This window comes from Emys orbicularis, chromosome 18 (genome assembly GCF_028017835.1).
Source record: "Emys orbicularis isolate rEmyOrb1 chromosome 18, rEmyOrb1.hap1, whole genome shotgun sequence".
Lineage (NCBI taxonomy): Eukaryota > Metazoa > Chordata > Testudines > Emydidae > Emys > Emys orbicularis.
Window position 1 is genome coordinate 4,629,551 of NC_088700.1, and position 19,714 is coordinate 4,649,264.

General features: G+C 41.3%; 1 protein-coding gene across 2 annotated transcripts; it reads left to right on the forward strand.

Annotated features, from left to right (window-relative positions):
• Positions 1-52: 52 nt before the first annotated feature.
• RBM18 (RNA binding motif protein 18) lies at positions 53-18,470 on the forward strand. Of its 2 annotated transcripts, none has more exons than XM_065418658.1 (6): positions 53-112; positions 607-725; positions 8,681-8,807; positions 10,418-10,504; positions 13,897-13,982; positions 16,268-18,470. In XM_065418658.1, exons 1-6 carry the CDS (start codon positions 110-112, stop codon positions 16,425-16,427), a joined length of 582 nt encoding a protein of 193 aa, XP_065274730.1. In that variant the 5' UTR covers positions 53-109; the 3' UTR covers positions 16,428-18,470. The 2 variants fall into 2 exon arrangements, with proteins under 2 accessions (XP_065274730.1, XP_065274731.1); XM_065418659.1 differs by having other exon boundaries at positions 10,418-10,498.
• The last annotated feature ends 1,244 nt before the right edge of the window (positions 18,471-19,714 follow it).

The following is a 19,714-nucleotide window of genomic DNA, read 5'->3' on the forward strand; positions in this document are numbered from 1 at the left end:
TCCTTGCGTCAGACGTTTGCGTGGCGTGTCACTACACTAGGGGAGGGGGCGGGGCCTAAGTGAGTGGAGGCCGCCGCCACTGGCTGCGCCGGTCCGGAGTGCCGGACCCATGGTGAGTGTGGCCTGAGGCCTGGCCTGGCCCGGCCTATCCTATCACCCCCGCCCTGTGACCCCGGCCCGGCCCGGCCTACTCCTGCCAGGCCTGCCCGTGTCACCCCCGGCCTGACCATGGCAACAGCCCCCGGCCTCGCCCCGCCTGCGCCCTGCTGCCCCCCCCCCAGCCTCATGTCTCCCCCGCACAGTGTCCACCCCCCCCCGGCCTCCTGACCCTCCCGTAAACCCTTCTGCGACCCCAGCCTTTCTCTGTACCCCCCCGCCGCGTCCCATCGCCCCCCCGTGCCCCCCTACGAGTCCGGGTCTGTCTCTGGTTGGGTCACCGGGTCCCCTGCCCAGGGCTCCCCCCCCCCGGCCTTCTGCGTCACCGCTTAACTAAACAGCCCCCGCCACGTGTCCTGGGGTCACTAACCCCCCCGGGAGCGGCGTTTCTGCACCCCGGGCTGTCTCAGCAGTCACTGAATGGTTCAGTATTTCACTTCTCGTATGCAGAGATTGATGGCGGCGGAAATCAAAACCCTGCCTTTGGAGAATGCGTCCATCCTCTCTGAGGGCTCTCTGCAGGAGGGCCATCGGCTGTGGATCGGGAACTTGGATCCGAAGATAACGGAGTGAGTCTGAACTGCTTTAATGTCCCCAAATCACAGCGCTGATAACCCGGGGGCATTTTAAGTCTTAATTTGTTGACTTTTGAAGTTCTCGGCTCTGACTGCTGCTGCTCCACAGCACCTGTTCCTCTGCTATCCATTAAAATCAGCAGCATTCAATAATGTATGGCAGATTAATTATTTCTGGAGGTATCTGGAATATTTAGGAGCTGTTAATCCTTCAGAGCCTTGTGTGGTCCCTTCGCAAAGAGTTCGTGGATAAAGAGGTTAATATACTGTGCTTAAAACATTGCCTGTTTCCTGACCCTTGATTCTTTCCTCTATTCCCACAATATTGCTAAAAGTTAGATTAGAAGTTTCCAGCTGTTGCTGAAGACTTGCTTAAGGATACTTTAGAAACCAGCTCTAACGCACCTAACAGATGAAGTCAGATTTTTCTTGCCATCAGAGTTTGGCAGTTTTGTATGCTTTGCCCAGTCCTAATTTAATTGCCCCCAAACAAGTGTTCATTCTGCTTCCCTTGGGATGCGGTAAACCAAGAGGGCTGGGTAGTATCTAGTGACTAATGCAAATCAGAGACAGACCATCCAGTGAAAGGGCTGGCTGGTATCGATCTGACTCCCAGTTGTTTTTACCCAGCACTACCCACTGTATACTGAAGTGTTAAAATTAGTTCCAAGTGACATTAAAGAAGTAACTGAGATATCTGAAAACAGCATTGAAGATTTACAAATGTACAGTGGATAAGTCATCCTGGCCCTTTTATGGAAGAGAAGGATACTAAAGAGTTGACATTTATGACATCCCATCAAGATGGTATCTTAAATAGTATAATAGCGCCCTTCTCTATTTTCTGATTCGATAACATAAGTGATCTAGAAGATAATATTAATGAGTTAAAGCAATGGTTTTCAACCTTTTTCATTTGTGGACCCCCAAAAAGTTTCAAGTGAAGGTGTGGCCCCCTTTGGAAATCGTAGACATGGTCTGCAGACCCCAGGATGAAAACCATTGAGTTAGAGCAACAGTGTGCTTAGCCTGAATTGCTGACTTGTTTTCATTTGGATCTCACTGGGTGCCAGGATAGTACTTGGGTACCACCATGATTCAGTACCTCCTAGGGAGAGGCATGCAATAGTAAGAAAGGGCTCCAGAGATGGACAGCAGATATAGAGTACAGCTCCTGCTGCACGGTTGTCCTGTGAGAGAGTTCATGTAGCCACACTGTCAGTGCATTTGACGTGAAGTTTCCCAGAGCCACTTCTGAGACGGGAAATCTGGAGATGAAAAGAATCCTTTTATTTTTCTAAAAATGTGTTCAGGAACTTTAGACTTGTTGGGACACTTTGCAGGAGGTGGTTATTTTGCTATCTTGTCCTTGTCAGCAGTTGGGTGTGCACTAAACAGGGAATTAACTAACATAGTAACTGAACAGCTGCTATGCAGAATATAATATGACCCTAATCTCAAGATTTTCTGTCTACAATAAATGTGTAAGCATCACATTTCCATGGCCTTGGAATGATTAAATGCAAATTAAATTTTGTGGTAACACATCTGAACATTTGAAGTGTACGGTTAAAATCTCAGGGAGGTAGGTGGATTGCTGTAAAAATATTAGATGCTAGTTGTGTGGTTCACTAAAAATCTTAGGAGTTTTTATAGAACAATCAAGGGTTTACACACTTCAAGAAAATAGGTTTTTTTTCCTAGACTATTTTATGTGTGTCAGTCATGGAACCAATTTTTGTTCTGCTCCTTATGTTTTTGCAAGTGCTACATTTTTGTTCTAAGTGCAGTTCCTTTTAAGGGAGCAGTGTTCTAATCGTGTCTCTAAGTGGAGTCCATCATTAATGTAATGTCCTCTTCAGTCGTTCAGCTCTGGGCTACTGCCACCTCTTTTGCATTAATTACCATTTTTTGCCCCACATTTGTTTTTCTTTGGTTTGTCTGCATTCAATAATTGCACAAGATGATATGATTAGATATATGGCCCCTTGGAAATATTTGTTTGTGAAGTCCTTGGGGATTTAGGATGCAGGGTCAGTGTGAGGGAAGGAGTATAATATGCTTGTTAAATAGATTGGCTGTATAACTTCCTCTGACATTCCTTCCTGCGATGTTCTTACATCTTGTTTTAAGACCTTTTGTTAGAGCCTCTTACTGTAGATCATCACTTCAAATCCAGCCCAGATCAATAATGGCTGAACGTTGTTACCATCTGGCAGCTCTTAGGTGACCTGTGTGAAATTAGTTTGGTGTGTCTCAGACCACTTCCTTCTGGTGATCAGATGTTCATTTAAAAAAAAAAAAAAAAAGAGCACTGTTACTTTTGCATTAATTGGTCCACTTGTTGGTAGTCTCAGCTGAGGCAGAGGGCTGAATTCCACTTTCACCCTCGGAGGTGGTCCCTCTGTAACAGAATTGAAACATATTGGTGAGTAGTTGTGGGTGACTCTTGCACAGTTGCTACTCATTCTGTACCTGTGCTGAGGAGTTTTTTCCCAGCACTAAAATAGTCACTAAAAAAAATTGCACATTATTGGCAATGTCTGTTTTTAAATGAATTGTATTTGTGTAAAATTTTGTAATTCTGGGTTAAGACCTATGGGTATTCTAGTGTTAGCGTAACAAAGGTCTGAGTCACAGTTTTGTGGGAGTATTCTATTTTCACTAACAGTGAAAGAAGTACTGTAGTTCCTCCTGTAACCCAGGGTACTGTTGCTGTAGGAAACACCGGGATTGCTAGTCTTTTGCTGAGTAATACTGTACAGTTAAAAATCATTTCAGCAGAGGACAAAATCGTTTACAGGGCTTAAAAAAAATTTTCAATTTACTTCTGTGGAGCGCCCTTTTCACTTTGAACCATCAGTGCTGAGTAAAGAAACTGAATCTTTCATGTCACTTCAGTAAAAGTTTACATATAAGAAAAGATCTCTTGGCTCCTGCCTTTTCTTGATCACTTCACAGTCTGACGTGCTTTTACTTGCCCTTCATAGGGATCCTAGTTGTGCTTACCAATCAGGAGGACAAGTACATGTAAAAACTAAATGTCAGTCCTTGTTTGCAGCCGATCCCTGTTTTTTCAGGGAATTGCCCACTGGAATTTGTATGTTGCATCTTTTTGCAAATTGAGTAAAACCATCTTGATGCCAATAGCTGGTGTTATTCCTCAAGAACTGGGTTTAAATGTATTTATTTAAATGGAGGTCCCAACACTGAGTATTTACAGTCATGAAGCCCTTTAAAGAGCAACCCATAGCCACAAATTGGGTGCTGTAAAGACAGTAGAAAATGTGCATGTTTGAGCACAAATCTCAGGGCAATTATGAATATTAAAAAGTTGTAAATTAAGCATAGGGAGTGTTGCTTCCCACAGATTACTGATCACCAGTATGTGGAGTTCAGGAGACTATTGCCCAGGCAAAAATGAATCGCATGGCAGATACCATGGCCATGATTCTATTAGGGGACTCGCACAGAATTTCTCTTTTTTTCATGGTCTGTACTGCATCTTAATCGTGAGATTCCCATGGACATATCCTCTCCCAGTCATACTTGCACAACCTCTCCTCCTCTCCTTCATAATATCTCAGTGGCAACTACAGCAATTGTTTACATGAAAAAATAGTATTAGGAAAGTGTCTAATGCAGCGTAGCAGCTGGAAAGAGGGTAAACCAGCATTATGTGGTAGAGTGGGTTGAGTGTTCCTAAAGGAGGTTGATTCTGACTGGCTGGTAACCATAAAATCATGTTGACTTGCAGTTAAATGTAGGCTTTATGCCAAATTTGGTGATTCTGTTTGCTAACCAGGAGGATACACTATAACTATCCACATTTATTTAAGCAATTATATATTTTCACATGCATTTATTCAGATTCTGAATTCTCCACAACTTTTGTTAAAAAAAGAATGACATATTTTATTTACTAGAGTATGATTTTTTTACTTATGATTTGTATCAAGCTATATTTGGATGGAAATTGGAATTCAGTTAAAATGAACTAAAAGAGCATTTTAAAATGATATTTTTTAGTTAAAACTGTCTCAATTTTGATGCATACATAAGAAAAAAATCAAAACATGTTTTGTTTTAAAAACTAATTGATTTATTAAGCAAAGGAAGTATCTGTAATTAATGAACTGAACTGATTGTTTCTAGTCACCATGTCTAGACGTTAGAACTAGTAGCTCTCATCCTCTCACCTCATTTTTATTAATAGAGTGGAAGAGGAAAACCAGCTTTCCTGCTTTTTCAGTTCACGATCAGTTTCTCAACTTTAAATGGCCTAGTCATTGAAGTGAACTAGTAAAATAAACTGAAATTAAACAAATATTCTGCACCTGCAGATGAGTATACTGCTGTCAAAAGCAAGTTTAGCACTTCAACAAGCTCTGGTTGTAGGTGCTTAGCCAGTGACTTCCAACAGTTCAGTGATTTGACTTTCTTTAAACTTTGGCAACAAATGTACTGCTTGAACATTTTTTTTATTTAAATGATTTTAATAGATTATAGTAAATTTAGGCCTTTAATACAGGCTGTCATAACTTCAACATTAATTTTAAATTAGTTTATTTTTAAAAGAAAAAGTATTTAATTTAAAACACATCTGATTTTTTTTTAAATCCTATTTTTTTCTCTCCATCCTGTCACGTGACCAGACATCTGTCTTTGACTATCAGCAAGTCTTCTGGAGACCACCCATTGTTAACAGACCGCAGTTTGGGAACTTTTATTCTAGGAGTTAAAGTGAAGTCCTGGGTGTTAAGACATCTGGATTCTGCTCTCTGCCACTAACCTGCTGTGATGTGATACTTCATCTTGCTGTGCCTTAGTTTACTCATCTGTAAAATGGGTGTAACAGTTGCCTTCCTCACAGCAGTTGAGGCTTATTGTCTGCAAAGCATTCTGAGGTTATTACTTGAAGAATATTTTGTAAAGGCAAATATTGTATTTACAGTGTTACACTTTGTTACACACTTACACACGTATGACTTCCATTTTCTTAGTGGCCATCGAATGGCTCTGTGTGTAAGCTTCTAGAGTATGTTTTTCTCCTTCCTCCACTGTGCGGCTACTTGTCTAAGATTCCAACCTGATGAGTTTTACCTAGAAAACAATGTGTACATAAGTTGTTGTTACAGACATTTACTGGCTCCCTATGGGGGAAAATTCCCAGTAATAATAGATTTAGCATGTGGCCCGGTACCTTTTCAGTATCCTTGGGATAGCATTGTTCAGAGGAAGCCTTGAGTGTGTTTGAATAGCGCTCAGGGTGCCAGGAGGAAGGCCAAAGGAAAAGGAAATGGGAGAGCTGCTGGTTTGTCTCACATTTACATCAGATGACAGGAAGTGGAAATTGAGGTTGGCTGCAGCAATCTGAGGGGGCCACATCTGTGTGACTAGCTCAAAGCTCCATGTAGCCCAAGTGATTGGTCTAATAAAGTTTTCAAGCATGGAGTTTTTACAGCAGACCACTTTTTTCAGACTACATACTTCCTTGGCAGGTCTTCCTTCACTTCTAAATTTCATTTTACTTGTAAACCTCATTGGTTAAACTTTTGATTATTATTAATGATCTAAAAGTATCAATAGCTAAAAGGCATCTACAGAGCCTGCCATTTTTTACTCATACAAGACTGCAATTCTGGTTAGTTCATCTAGAATAGATTTAGCCAGCATTTGTAGAAATTTGGCTAATTGTGGCTTGATGATAAAGGGTGTTTGTGTCAAATGTGACCTAAATATAATCTGCTGGAGATATCTTCCAGATTATTGTATTTTTAGGACAGTTACAAACTACCACTCTGCTGCCAAGAAAGTAAAAATAAATAGTCACTATTTGGATGTGTGGGCTCCAACAAGAAAAACAAACTCTGTTCCCTTTGGCAAGGTAGCTATATAAGTTAGGGGTGTTTTTGTTTCTGAACAAAATATGGTCAGAAACATTGTTTCCTTCTACTTTGAAACAATATTTGGGGAAAGAACAGTTTGGTCAGGGCTCTATTTTCATACTCCTAAAAATAGTTAATAAAACATTACTTAATTACGTGAAAATGGCTTTCAAAAGGCCCTGGAATTTCAAAATGTTTCTTGGGTCTGGAGGACGCAACAAGGAATGGTCTCCATATCTTGAGGAATTTAGCACCTCTGGAGTCCACATCCTAGAAATGGATGTTAAATTGTGTCTGGATTTGTTGGTTGGGTAGCCTTGGATGCAACAGGAAGGGAGGGAGTGGTGAAGTTTGCCAGCATCTTGTTAATTCCTCCATTTTTGCTTAGACGTTTTCAATATATTTTCTGATGTCTATTATGTTCATATTCCCCTAAGCAGCGATTGAGTGTTTACAGGTATTTTGGAAGAACATAGTGTAGGAAATATCACATCAGTATTTCATCTGTGCAATCAAATAAAATCTGCTTAATCCAGTCTGAAACAACTTCCACATCCACCACTGGCCTGAAGATTTGCTGCACTGTCACCCTCTAACACAGTGTTTGTCAAACTTTTGTACTGGTGACCCCTTTCACACAGCAAACCTGTGAGTGCGACCCCTCCTTATAAATTAAAAACACTTTTTTTGTATTTAACACTACTATAAATGCTGGAGGCAAAGCGGGGCTTGGGGGTGGAGGCTGACCACTGGTGACCCCCATGTAATAACCTTGTTTGAGAACCCCTGCTCTAATACCACACATCCTGCATGTCCACTTTGCCCAGTCCTGGAAGCTTACTCAGATTCCTGGAACTTTCTTGCCTGTAGTCTGAAAAGATGTTTGAAACAGGCTTTAATTAGAGAAAATGTCTGTGCGCTCTTGCGATTCATGTGTCTTGCTGAAGGTCCTTGACACGCTGGCAGTTGAGGGTCAACCACTGAATTTGAGTTTGTGCATATGCTGGTTTTTATTTATTTTTTTACTTACATTCAAGAATCTCAGTGTTTTGCAAACATTAAGTGTGAGGTAGAGAGGCAACTATTCTCCCCATTTAACATAGTGGGAAATAGGCACAGAGAGGTCAGGTGACTTGCTAATCCTGTACAGCAAGTCACTGTTAGACCTGGCACTGGCTCCCAAGAGTCCTGATTCAGTTCCCTGCTGTAACTCCTAGGTAATACTTCCTGTTATGGAGGAAGACGTCTAGCCAGGTGAAGTGTGGTCCAGTTATTTTCTTCTCAAATCAGCTGCCATCATCCAGAGACTGTGGTGGAAGGAAACAACAAAAGTTCAGAGAACTTGCAGAAATAGCTTTAACTCAACCAACAATATTAGTCCTTATTTTGTGTGTCTAGTGCACTAGCCTGCAAAGCAGACAAATCAAGTGCAAAATCTTAGCAGTATGTGCAGTTGTGTGGCTGGTTTTTATACTTTGCTTAACAAAACACATTTAATAGTACAAGATAATGTTAAATCGATGTGCTTGTAACCTTCGTGTCCATAGTTAACATTAAACGGTTAGCACATGTCAATGGTTATATGCCTCAACCAGAAACGTATCACTAGGTCTCACTGGGCTGACATAAAAGCGAAATTTGACCAGCTTCTATCTGGTCTTCTGTCACTTCTCAGTCACTTTATGGAGTTTTGTCCTCCAGTATGTTGCTGATTCTCTGATTTGGGTGTCAGGCAAATGTGACTGACTCACAACTTAGCGCAGATTGCAAACCCTTCAGATGGCACTGCTGGGGATGGATTGAGTTCTAAGGCTTTTGTGCCGTAGTTGACAAAACAGTCACTGATGACATTGGGTACCTCTGAGATGTGACTATCAGAGGGATGTTGTATACTAGACTGGTTGGCAAATATATGGAAGTGGGTGCATACTCTTAAGAGAACACACATGAGACAGGATTTAAGTCACTGAATTATGTGGTGACTTCTTCACGCTTTTTACATTTCCTTGTTGTAACCCCCTGTGCAAGGTTGCCTATAAATGTCTGTGTTGTTCTTTTCAGATACCATCTCCTCAAACTCCTTCAGAAATTTGGCAAAGTAAAGCAATTTGACTTTCTGTTCCATAAGTCAGGTGCATTGGAGGGGCAGCCCAGAGGATACTGTTTTGTGAATTTTGAAACCAAGCAGGTATGTTGGCTTTTTTTCTCTTAACATTTGATCCTTGTGACTGGCTGATTACCTTTACTGTCTAAATTAACTACATCAACTGAAAGATGAGATGGAAGACAATAATGAAGGGAAAAAGGAGGTGCCCAAGTGCCTTGCAATACATAAACTCCTCTGCATACCCACTCCACCCATATGGTGCAGTGCCTAGAAGTAACAGTGATGGTTCCCCCACTGCCTCTCTGGGGCTGTTTTATTAAAGCTTTTTGACACTAACTCTAATGGGCAAGCCATTAGATTTATTGGATGGTAGTCTAGTAGGGTACTACGGTGCTTGTTGATAACCCATATAAATTCTTCGTTTCAAATTGTGTAGCATACTAAACCTAGGACTACTGCTGCTGTTTCCTCCCTATATTTTACTCTTCCAGCCCCTGATGCTTCACAAACCCCCGCCCTCGTACAATTCTCCACCTGTGTAATGCTGTGCACCTATTGGGAGTGTGTACTCCCTTCTGACCTCTGTGGGGTTTATCTTGCATTATAAAGCATGGGTTGAAATTTCGGTTACCTGTAGTATCATAGTCACAAACGTTGTCACAGTTCAACTAGGATTGGATCTAGCTGTGAGCTGCACAAGTAAAGTGTGTTTGTTTGGTGCAGCCTTCCTCCTTTGTTGCTGTATCACCAATAAGGAGGTGGGGTAAAGCCACAACATACAGCTCAATATCACTCCCTTGTGGTTCAGGAAGTAACATTGGAGCACTGATGCATGGAAGGGAGGAACTGGGGAAAATAATACTGCAATGAAGGTTGCTAACAGTAGCGGGATCACTGCATAGAAGCACTTTGAGGCAGCAGAATAAGTGAAAGATGCTGTTGTAATTCTAACTTTTATGCTTTTTAAAGTAATGAGCAAGAAATTAACTCAAAGTTAAAGCAAACAACATACTGATGACTATCGTCTTCCCCCCTACCCCCATCTTCTGCAATTTTTTAGCAAGCAAGGATGACTTTAATTGAACCTTTTGAAGCTCATTTTTCAGAGGTAGCTACAGACAAATAAGCTGGATAGGAAGAAATAGCAGGATCCAGTAGGGTCTGGTCTGGATCAGCCAGTTAATATTAAGGATTCAGGAAATCCGTGATGTATTGTGTGGTCTGTGGCTGACCTTCATATTCTATCTCTTTGTCTCATTCTCAAATCTTTCTAATACTGATTACTGAACAGAGTCCAGGTGTAAAGTCAATAGTTTAGGCGAGCAATACTGAGTGAAATACAAATAGTGAATTGCAGGTGTTTCCCATAGGAAACAGAGCAACTTTAAACCTTGAAACACTGTTCCAATGTTCCTTACATCAGGCTCATTGGAAGTTTCTGTGATGCTTTTATTTTGATCTGAGTAAAGGAGTTTTCCTTGTGAGTAATCTCTGAAATGGTTTGAGGGCATTGTAGCTTGCATGGGTGTTTGGGATTCCCAGAAACACTAACTGAACAATAGCATAGATTGTTTGTATGATGTTTGTCAGCTGTCCCTGTAAATCAGTCTTGTACATGGAAGAAAGGGTCCTTGGACAGATTTTGATAATAAATAAACCAACTGACTTTTCTGAACTGTCTTCCGGTGCAGGAAGCAGAACAAGCAATCCAGTGTCTCAATGGTAAGCTGGCCCTCTCCAAGAAGCTGGTGGTGCGATGGGCACACGCACAGGTAAAGGTAAGCTTTTGACTGCAAACCTCAACAGCCTTATGAGGATGCATAACTTGAAACAAAAATCTTCTCTCTGTGCTAGATCAAAAGCAGGGAGAGTTGCATAATTGTCCTTCTCTGTACTCTTAACTTTTTACTTCAGCATTCAGAACTTGTGTAAGCTTCTTGTGTGATCTTATTTTCAGCTTTTACTTTGTTCATATCCTGGTATACGAATGTTTCTGCCCAACTTATTCTTGACCCTTTAGAAATTGTGTACTGAATGTTTTCTGCAGACTGCTTGTCTTTTGTCACAATCAGTTGTACATGCTAAATATTAAGGATCAGATTTTTATCAATTGTATTGATATAATCCCAGTAAAATTTAGAAACATGAGAACTGGCACATAGAAATACACCAGTGATCCACCAAAGCCAGCGTCCTGTCTACAATTCTCGCCAGGTACTTTAGAAGGTCTTAGAATCTCCATCATAACTTGCCCACAAGAGATCAACTAGTGGTGGGCTTATGTCTTGAAGCTGAGGATATAGATCACTTCTTCCCCCAGTACTGTTTTTTGGACAGGGTATGTCACTGATTCTGCATCTCCTAGTTTTTCTGTTCTGCTTCCTACAGCACTGCAGGTGGTAGATTTTTACTTCTGATTTATAAAGCAACACATTTCTTATTAAAAACAAATCCCCTTTACCTTTCATTTTGACACATGTTGGTTTTGCTCTGAGAGGCACTGTAGTAAGAACTATTTGCAAAGTTTGATCAGTGCTGATAAATGCAAAGTAATGCACATTGGAAAATGTAATCCCAACTATATATACAAAATGATGGGATCTAAATTAGCAAGAGATCTTGAAGGAGATCACTCAAGAAAGAGATCTTGGAGTCATAGTTGATCTCTGAAAACATCTGCTCAATGTGCAGCAATAGTCAAAAAAGCGAACAGAATATTAGGAACCATTCTGTTGATGTTCCGGGGCTGGAGCCCCCCTGGGAAAAAAATAGTGGGTGCTCAGCACCCACCAGCAGCCCCGCGGATCAACTCCTCCCCCCACCAGCCCTCCTGCTGGCAGCCCCGCTGATCAGCCCCTCTCCCTCCCTCCCATCACCTCCTGCCTGCCATGGATCAGCTGTTCAGCAGCATTCAGGAAGCACTGGGTGAAGGGGGAGGAGTGGTGGCAGGAAGAGGTGGGGTGGGGGGGCGAACAGGGTGGGGAGCGAGTGGGAGTTTGGGGGAAGGAGTGGAGTGGGGGGAGAGCCTGGGGCAGAGTGGGGGTCTAGCATCCCCCAGGAATTGGGGAAGTCGGCGCCTCTATACAAGAAGATGGTAAATGCCACACTATAAATCTATGGTACTCCCACACCTTGAATACTGGATGCAGTTCTGGTCGCCCCATCTCAAAAAAGATATATTAGAATTGGAAAAGGTACAGAAAAGGGCAACAAAAATGATGAAGGGTATGGAGCAACTTCCACATGAGGAGAGATTAAAAAGACTGGGACTTTTCAGCTTGGAAAAGAGATGACTAAGGGGGGATATGATAGAGGTCTATTAAAATCATGGATGGTCTGGGGAAAGTGAATCAGGAAGTGTTATTTACCCCTTCACATAACACCAGAACCAGGGGTTACCCAATTAAATTAATAGCAGGTTAAAACAAACCAAAGGAAGTTCTTCACATTATGCGCAACCAACCTGTGGAACTCTTTGTTAGGGGATGTTGTGAAGGCCAAAAGTATAACTGGGTTCAAAAGGGAATTAGATAAGTTCATGAAGGATAGGTCCATCAATGGTTATTAGCCAAGATGGCCAGGGATGTAACCCCATGCTTTGGGTGTCTCTAGCCCAGTGGTTCTCAACCTATTTACCATTGCCACATCCAATACTACCTGTATGGTCCTGAGGATGTCACATGGGCCGCAGCTCTGTACTGATTGGCCCGCAGGATGAGAACCACGGCCTAGCCTCTGACTGCCAGAAGCTGGGAGTGGATGACAAGGGATGGATCTCTCAATAATTGCCATGTTCTATTCATTCCCTCTGAAGCACCTGGCATTGGCCACTGTCAGAAGACCTGAAAAATGGTCAGACCATAAATGGAATTTGTCAGTACAGCAAATGTTTGCTTAGAGAGGAATTCTGCAGAAAACCCTAATGCACAAGCAGTGTGGGAGTATCGCAAATAATGTGCAAAATACCTTAGTTCAGTTTGCAACAGCATTTGCAATTCTCTGAATAGAAAGATTTAACTGCAGGAGGCTTTTGCCTATTGTGACAAGTGTTTATTTTAGATAATACCAGCACCACGCAACTTAGTTTTAAGATGAACAGCCAGGGCTTTAAAAAGAAAAAAACCTTACTAGATGCTGTCGTTTTGAGCAGTTCTACAGAAAAACAAACCTGAATTTGTGCCAAGCGCAAGACAGAAGCAGAACACACGGAAAATATTTCAGGAGGCCCGCGGCTGTCAGAAAAGAGGGGCTCACAAACTGCCTTCTGCTGAAGGAGGCTGGTTCTGAACTGTTGTTGAATGCGTTACTTTTCCACAGGGGAATTCCATATGACTGCATTCGTACAGGAAACAAGTGTTCTGTGTTCCCTTCTAGTTCTACGCTGTGCTTCTACACAGGTCATATCTATTAGTACCCTCTGGTAGGCTTACCTTGGACCAGGGGTTCCCAAAATTGGTTCAGGGTAAGCCCCTGGCAGGCCGCGAGACGCTTTGTTTACCTGAGCGTCTGCAGGTACGGCCGCTCGCAGCTCCCAGGGGCCGCGGTTCACCGTTCCCAGCCAATGGAAGCTCCGGGAAGCGGTGGCCCGGTCCGCGCCACTTCCCACAGCTCCCATTGGCCGGGAACCGTGAACCACGGCCACTGGGAGCTGCAAGCAGCCGTACCTGCGGACGCTCAGGTAAACAAAGCGTCTCGCAGCCCGCCAGGGGCTTTACCCTGAATAAGCCGCAAACCCAGTTTGGGAACCCCGGCCTTGGGCCAATGGCTCTATTTATTACATGCCGGACTTCAAATATTTCCCCACCACCACACACCATGCTCATAAGAAGCAACTCTAAGCATGTTAAATGGTGGTAGGATAAGCCTTAATGATCCAAAATCAAGTGCACATGATAATCATACAGCATCCTAGCTATATGTGAATGCCAAACAGAAGCATTTTCAAATAAAACAAATACATTCGTTAGGACCATTACATTTTACTGTGTGGCTTAACCTAAAGGCTTTTTGGTAAAAGTTGTACAGACTCTTGCTTGCCAGCAGAATATAAAGTGAGATTAATCCAGACTGGAAGTGTGTCCGTTGGCAAACCTGGTGTTTCTGAGCCTTTGTCTTCAATCCAAGTTCACTTAGCAATATCATTACTAAAAGTCTCTCTTCTCACCCGCAGAGATATGATCATAATAAAAATGAAAAAATTCTTCCAATCAGTCTTGAACCATCTTCCAGCACTGAGCCAACCCAGTCTCACCTAAGGTAGGAACCTGCATAATTAAAATGTGGCCAAATCAGTCAGCCCAGGGGCAAAACTCCCTTTGACTTCAATGGAAGCAGAAATGGGCCCATAACGGGGGTTTTTTGTTTTTGTGTTTTGTTTTCTGGATCCTAACTAAAACCGTTACTATAACTACTGTCACTTATTGAATGCGGGTCAGGCTGCAAAATAACTGATCTGATGCAGAGCAATTTTGACACTTAACTTTTCTCTTTATTGATACATGAAACCCCTGATACTTTTTTTAAGTGTAATGCATCACAGTCACATGACCACACCTGGCCAAAGATGCCCACATTTTTCAGATGTATTTCAGTAATAGCCATTTGTCTCTATCAGTTCCTGGTAGCCGCAGTAGGAACACTGTTTTATTAGAGTGTGCACTATGCAATATTCTGAATACTGAAATTTCAGCTGCCCTGGAAACTGTTCCAGCCTCTCTCACTTATGACTCTAGAAGAACATTCTAGATGAGAAAAACATGTTCCAGTTTCCCTGTCATCTCCAAAATGAAAGTGAAAATGCTGGATTAGAAAAATACTGAACACTTCTCGTTATGATAGAGCCCTGGTCTTGAAGAGAAATGCAGTGAGAGAGACCTGCAGGAGTAAATTAAATTAAATTAATGGAGATATCAAATCTCCTAGAACTGGAAGGGACCTTGAAAGGTCATCGAGTCCAGCCCCCTGCCTTCACTAGCAGGACCAAGTACTGATTTTGCCCCAGATCCCTAAGTGGCCCCCTCAAGGATTGAACTCACAACCCTGGGTTTAGCAGGCCAATGCTCAGACCACTGAACTATCCCTTTCCTTAGAGGACTGCGCATCACATTCAGTGCCAGAAAGTATTGGGGGGGGGGGGGAGCTGTTATGGATCTTTGAATTCCCCACCTGTCTATTTCTTCCTCAATATAGAGCTTGTCCTTTTAGACTTGTGCATGTTTTTCTTGATTGGAAGTCAGGAAAGAGTGTTAATCCCATTGAACTTCCCTTTGTTACGCATCTAGGCGTGTAGTCCAATGGGAAAACTACACGCCTAGATGCTTCCTTACTGAATTTTGATTTAGCCTGATCTCTTAAGATGAGTTTCCTTGATGATTTACAAGTTAAACATCTCCAAAGGAATAAACAGGCAGATAACTTTATGCTCTGTTCATCAGATAACGGTTCTGAATCATGGTTGCAAAAGATTGGATCTAAAAGAGCAGATTCAAGAGGAAAGACTCCATATAAAGAAGTGAGAAAAGAGGTCACTCTATAGTCCACTAAGAGAAACCATATAATTGAAACTACTGTTTACCTATTACACAGGGAAGCTGTGAGGTTTAATATTTTTAAAGCACTTTGTGACCCTTGAATTAAATGTTTTATATAAATGTGTATAATTATTCTGCACTCTATAAATGAAGCATTATATGGGGATTAGGACTGGGTACAACTGGATTGCCAGTAAGTAAAGAAAACTAGGCTGAAATTTATAGAAATTTGCACTAGAACTAGCCATTTTCTGCTGGTCACTGTCATTTGGGACTGTTTTCACTGGCTGAACGTAGGAGTTGTAGTAAACACCCAGTGCTCTGATTGATTGAGGAGCTGCATTGACGAGAGCTGAAGAAGGGAGTGCTGTCCTGGCCCTACCTAGTAGGAGGGTGTTGGTGCCAGAGGGCTCTGGGAGTTTGGGATGGGGCAGAGGAGTTTTCTTCCTTTGCAAGGAGCTCTGACAAAGCTGGAAAAACAGTCTCTCCATATTAATGGCAGCACAGTTGTGCTGGAACCCAGGACTGGAAAATTCCATTGACTCTGAGGTTGAAGGAAGTGCCTGGCTTGCATTTTTCCCTGCGACTTCCAGTGGCTTTGTATGAGGCTGACTCCAGGGGGGTATCACAACTTGCTCAGACCAGTTGTAAAGTAGCATTACTTGCATGTAGTGAGAAGGCTTTAGGCATGCTTTCCTGGTTCAAAGCGAACGAGAACATCTGTTTGCTGGGGGGGATCCTTATTTTGTTTGCAGTATTGCAGTTCAGATCTTCCACTAGCAAAAACGTGCAAAGCATTCAAAATGCAATTGTACATCAATCCTTATGCTGGTAGATACTTGGTTACCACCTTTACCCCCTTTCTGAAGGTAACATTAGCCACCTTCTAACTACTCCTGACACATCTGAATATTCTGATGCAAGAGATATTGAATTATATGAGAACATTGTTCAGTCTTTGGTAAAAGACAAACTAGACTTTATCTCTTCCACTTTTTTTCCCCTTTCTAGTGTCAGTGCAAAAATAAAAGCCATTGAAGCCAAGCTGAAAATGATGGCAGAGAATCCAGATGCGGAATATCCAGCACCACCAGCTTATTCCTACTTCAAACCACCCGATAAAAAACGGATTACTCCTTACTCCAGAACTGCCTGGAAACTTAGAAGATGATGATTATGAATGGATAATGGTAGCAAGAAAGACTGTTTTATACACCTTTGAAATCCTCCAGTGCTTTGGTACCTTGTAGATTGTGCTCAACTGGCACTGTCCTTCCCAATCTCACTGTATACGCTACAGTGTTTTAGAACATAACATTTTAAATTTTCCGGTAACTGTCAGTGTATGCACAGAATTGAATGCTGTCCAGAACAAATAAGGTTCTGTCCAAAACTTGTGACTAACATTTAGACAATCCATGTTGCTAGTCTGGTTCCATTAGTAAGACCAGAAACATTAGCCAGTATGCAGATAGAAAAGCAAAAACAAGGAATGTTCCATTTTAATTCGGAGTGTTAAATTTAAGAAAGTACCTTTTTTTTTTTTTTTTTTTTTTTTCCCCCTTCAAACATAGGAAGTGTTCCACTTGGTTTAAATATTTTTTAAGCAGAGGGAAAACACTGAGTTTTGATAAACCTTCACTAGTTACCATAAAAAGTCCTTTTCATCTTCCATACAACTAACTTTAAATGGGTTTTTCAATGTCTTTAGCAAATATACATGCAATATTTATACACAAGGCAGCAAATCTGTTTTGCACCTCGATTTGTTAAATTAAAGCCAAATCTAGCCATGGGACAGCAAAAGGATTTTAAATGTTAATATTTCAGAACAGTTGTAGAAATCCAAGTGTCTCTCTCAGTGCATTGGAATTATTAATTTATTATACATAATTTAATTTTATTCTGTGCTTCTAAAATAGCAACACTTAAAATATGTATCTGGAAATCTCGTGCAAAACAGTAGAATTTTATGTGTGACAATGCTGTTTAAAGTTTTTACAGTAGCATATCTAGCATGCATAAATGTAATCCCCCTAAGAAGTTATTCTCCATAAACCAGACGTGACAGTGTGACACTGTAATGTTGCTGCCCCAGAGATATCTGTCAGAAACACTACCTCAGAAATCCACCCAAACTAGGCCAATTCCTTTTTTGACTGGTTAGCAAAGATGCTTGGTTATGACTGTTAGGAAAATGTGAGTGACAGGGATCTGTGGCATAGCGGTGCTACTGTATTGTAGGGATTATCTTGGCTTTAGAAAGTGTTTAATTTATCTCTAATGGACTGGCATTTCACTTAAAACAGCACACAGCGCAGCCTGTTCCCTAAACATTCTCTGCAACACCAAAAGATCTGAGAAAAGATCCATAACACTGCAAACGTTTAGTTCCTTTATGTGCACAATATAGTGTTGGATATGCGTGAGAAGTGGGAGTTATGATGGAGACAGCTTCATGCACTGGTACAGTAGATGTACTTCTATTTTGCCACGGTGTCCAGTCTCTCCCTGCAAGTTCTTATAACCGTAATATAGTTTTCTGCCTTGCCAGTCAGGCCTGAATGGTTTACCCAGACTGATAACCATTACATTTCCAAACAAGAGATAATTATCTCTAAACTGCCCAGGGTTTCTAGACCAAATGTTTCTCATTTTTATGGCAAACTAAGGTTTGTATGCTTAAAACTGTTCACCTATTTTACAATGCAATTTATAATTACAGTTCTGTATAAAATGTCCTTAAAGCCTCTAAACTATCTATCTAGACCATAGTTTCTCACTTGTATGAGAGATGCACCGTTTTCAAAGCCTGAAATGGATCATTGTTTAAAAGTAGGTCTTTAGTGATTATTTGATTTCTAACTTTTCTTGTTACCCAGGTATCTGAAGAAAGTGAGCCTCCTTTTAGATTTAGCACCCCTATGAATGACAATGCTGTCTGCTAAAAAAATTTTGCAGACTGGATCTTTGTTTTGTTTTAGGTTTTTACACTTGTGATATGGTCTCACACTTGCAGTCCTCAGAGGATTTAGACTCATTATTTAAAACAAGCTGGTCAATTCTATTTTTAATATGAATTTAGAAATAGCTACATTTGAATCAGGCATGCTGTTGTGTTCCCTTTCAAAAGCTACTGTGATATTTATTTGTATTTAAAATACGATCATTTGCTGAGGCTCTTACAGCTCTTTGTGAATAAATAGAAGTCTAAACTGTGTATTTGTTCTTTACTAGAACCAGTAATCTAGGATGGTGAATGACTGGAGTAAATGGACCTCTCAGTTGGTGGGCTCTGCTGATGTTGTAAATGGAACTGTTTTCACTATTGGTAGAAAAAAGCTTTGTATGATAATTCAGTTATCGATTGACACCCTTCAGTATGCCAGGGCTCTTACCTTACCTTACCCTTAGTAAGCAGGCGAACCTTAGTTTTGCCTCACAGATGAAGATGGTGGATGCTAGTATGACGACCCAACTCCAGATGATGGGATAAGGGGAAGAAATTACCTTGTCTCTCTCATTCTTGTTACTTCTAACTAGCTTTTTAGGGACCAATCCTGCAAACACATACTTGGAATAGGGCTGACTACCAGGAGTAGCCTCAATAGACTTCAGTAGGACTCCTGGTGGTGCATCTTGACAGGCGTGAGTGCTTTGTTTGCAGTAAATCCCCTCCCCTACAAGCTGAAGGGAAGTTGGCGCTCAGCATTTATAGATTTACGATTCAACAGTTAATCAAATGAATATAGTCGCTTTCAGACTAACAAATCTCCAACTAACATTTATTTTTAAATGATAAACGTGAGGCCTTTCACAGTGCCCATGGATATTTTGATTCTCTGCCACAATTCAAGGCTGATAGAAGAATATACTGGTAAGCGTGTCTGTGTGCTTCCGTTACAATTATTTTAGTGGATTTCTAATTCTGAGGTGCTGGCCCTCGCCTGCCATTTGGAATAGAATCAAGAAGTTTATAAACTCTACAAAAGCAAAAATAATGTAAGTTTGAGGTTTTTTACCTCATACTTAACCCCAAAATATTAATTTGAAATAGTTTTTTTTCAGACAAGGGATTGCTAATATTTAGTGGCATTGGATGGTGGGGAGATAGAAAATGTCAGGTAAATCTTCTCTATAGAAGTGAGCACTACAGAACTTTATGGATCATATAGTGTCATAAGCACACTTTATACTGAAGATAATAGTTCTCTTTTGGTGGTGAGATCAACCTGTTGTCTCCACTAGCATTTTGTTAGCTATCGGATATAAAAAAATCCACCACAGACATAACCTTAGAGGCTTGGAGGGTTGAATCCATGGCACTGATGGTATTGTGAAGAAAAGGACTGGCTTTTGCACTTTGTTCTGAAATCAGTGAAGCTAGTGTCCATTATTTTTTCATCTCTAGAGCTCTGTAATTTTGCCTCTTCAGGGATCTCATCCTGTATCAATGTA

Coding starts and splice junctions, on each gene's coding strand:
- RBM18 (XM_065418658.1), top strand. Junction 8,808..10,417: donor TGAATTTTGAAACCAAGCAG/GTATGTTGGCTT, acceptor CTTCCGGTGCAG/GAAGCAGAACAAGCAATCCA. Junction 10,505..13,896: donor GGGCACACGCACAGGTAAAG/GTAAGCTTTTGA, acceptor TCTCACCCGCAG/AGATATGATCATAATAAAAA.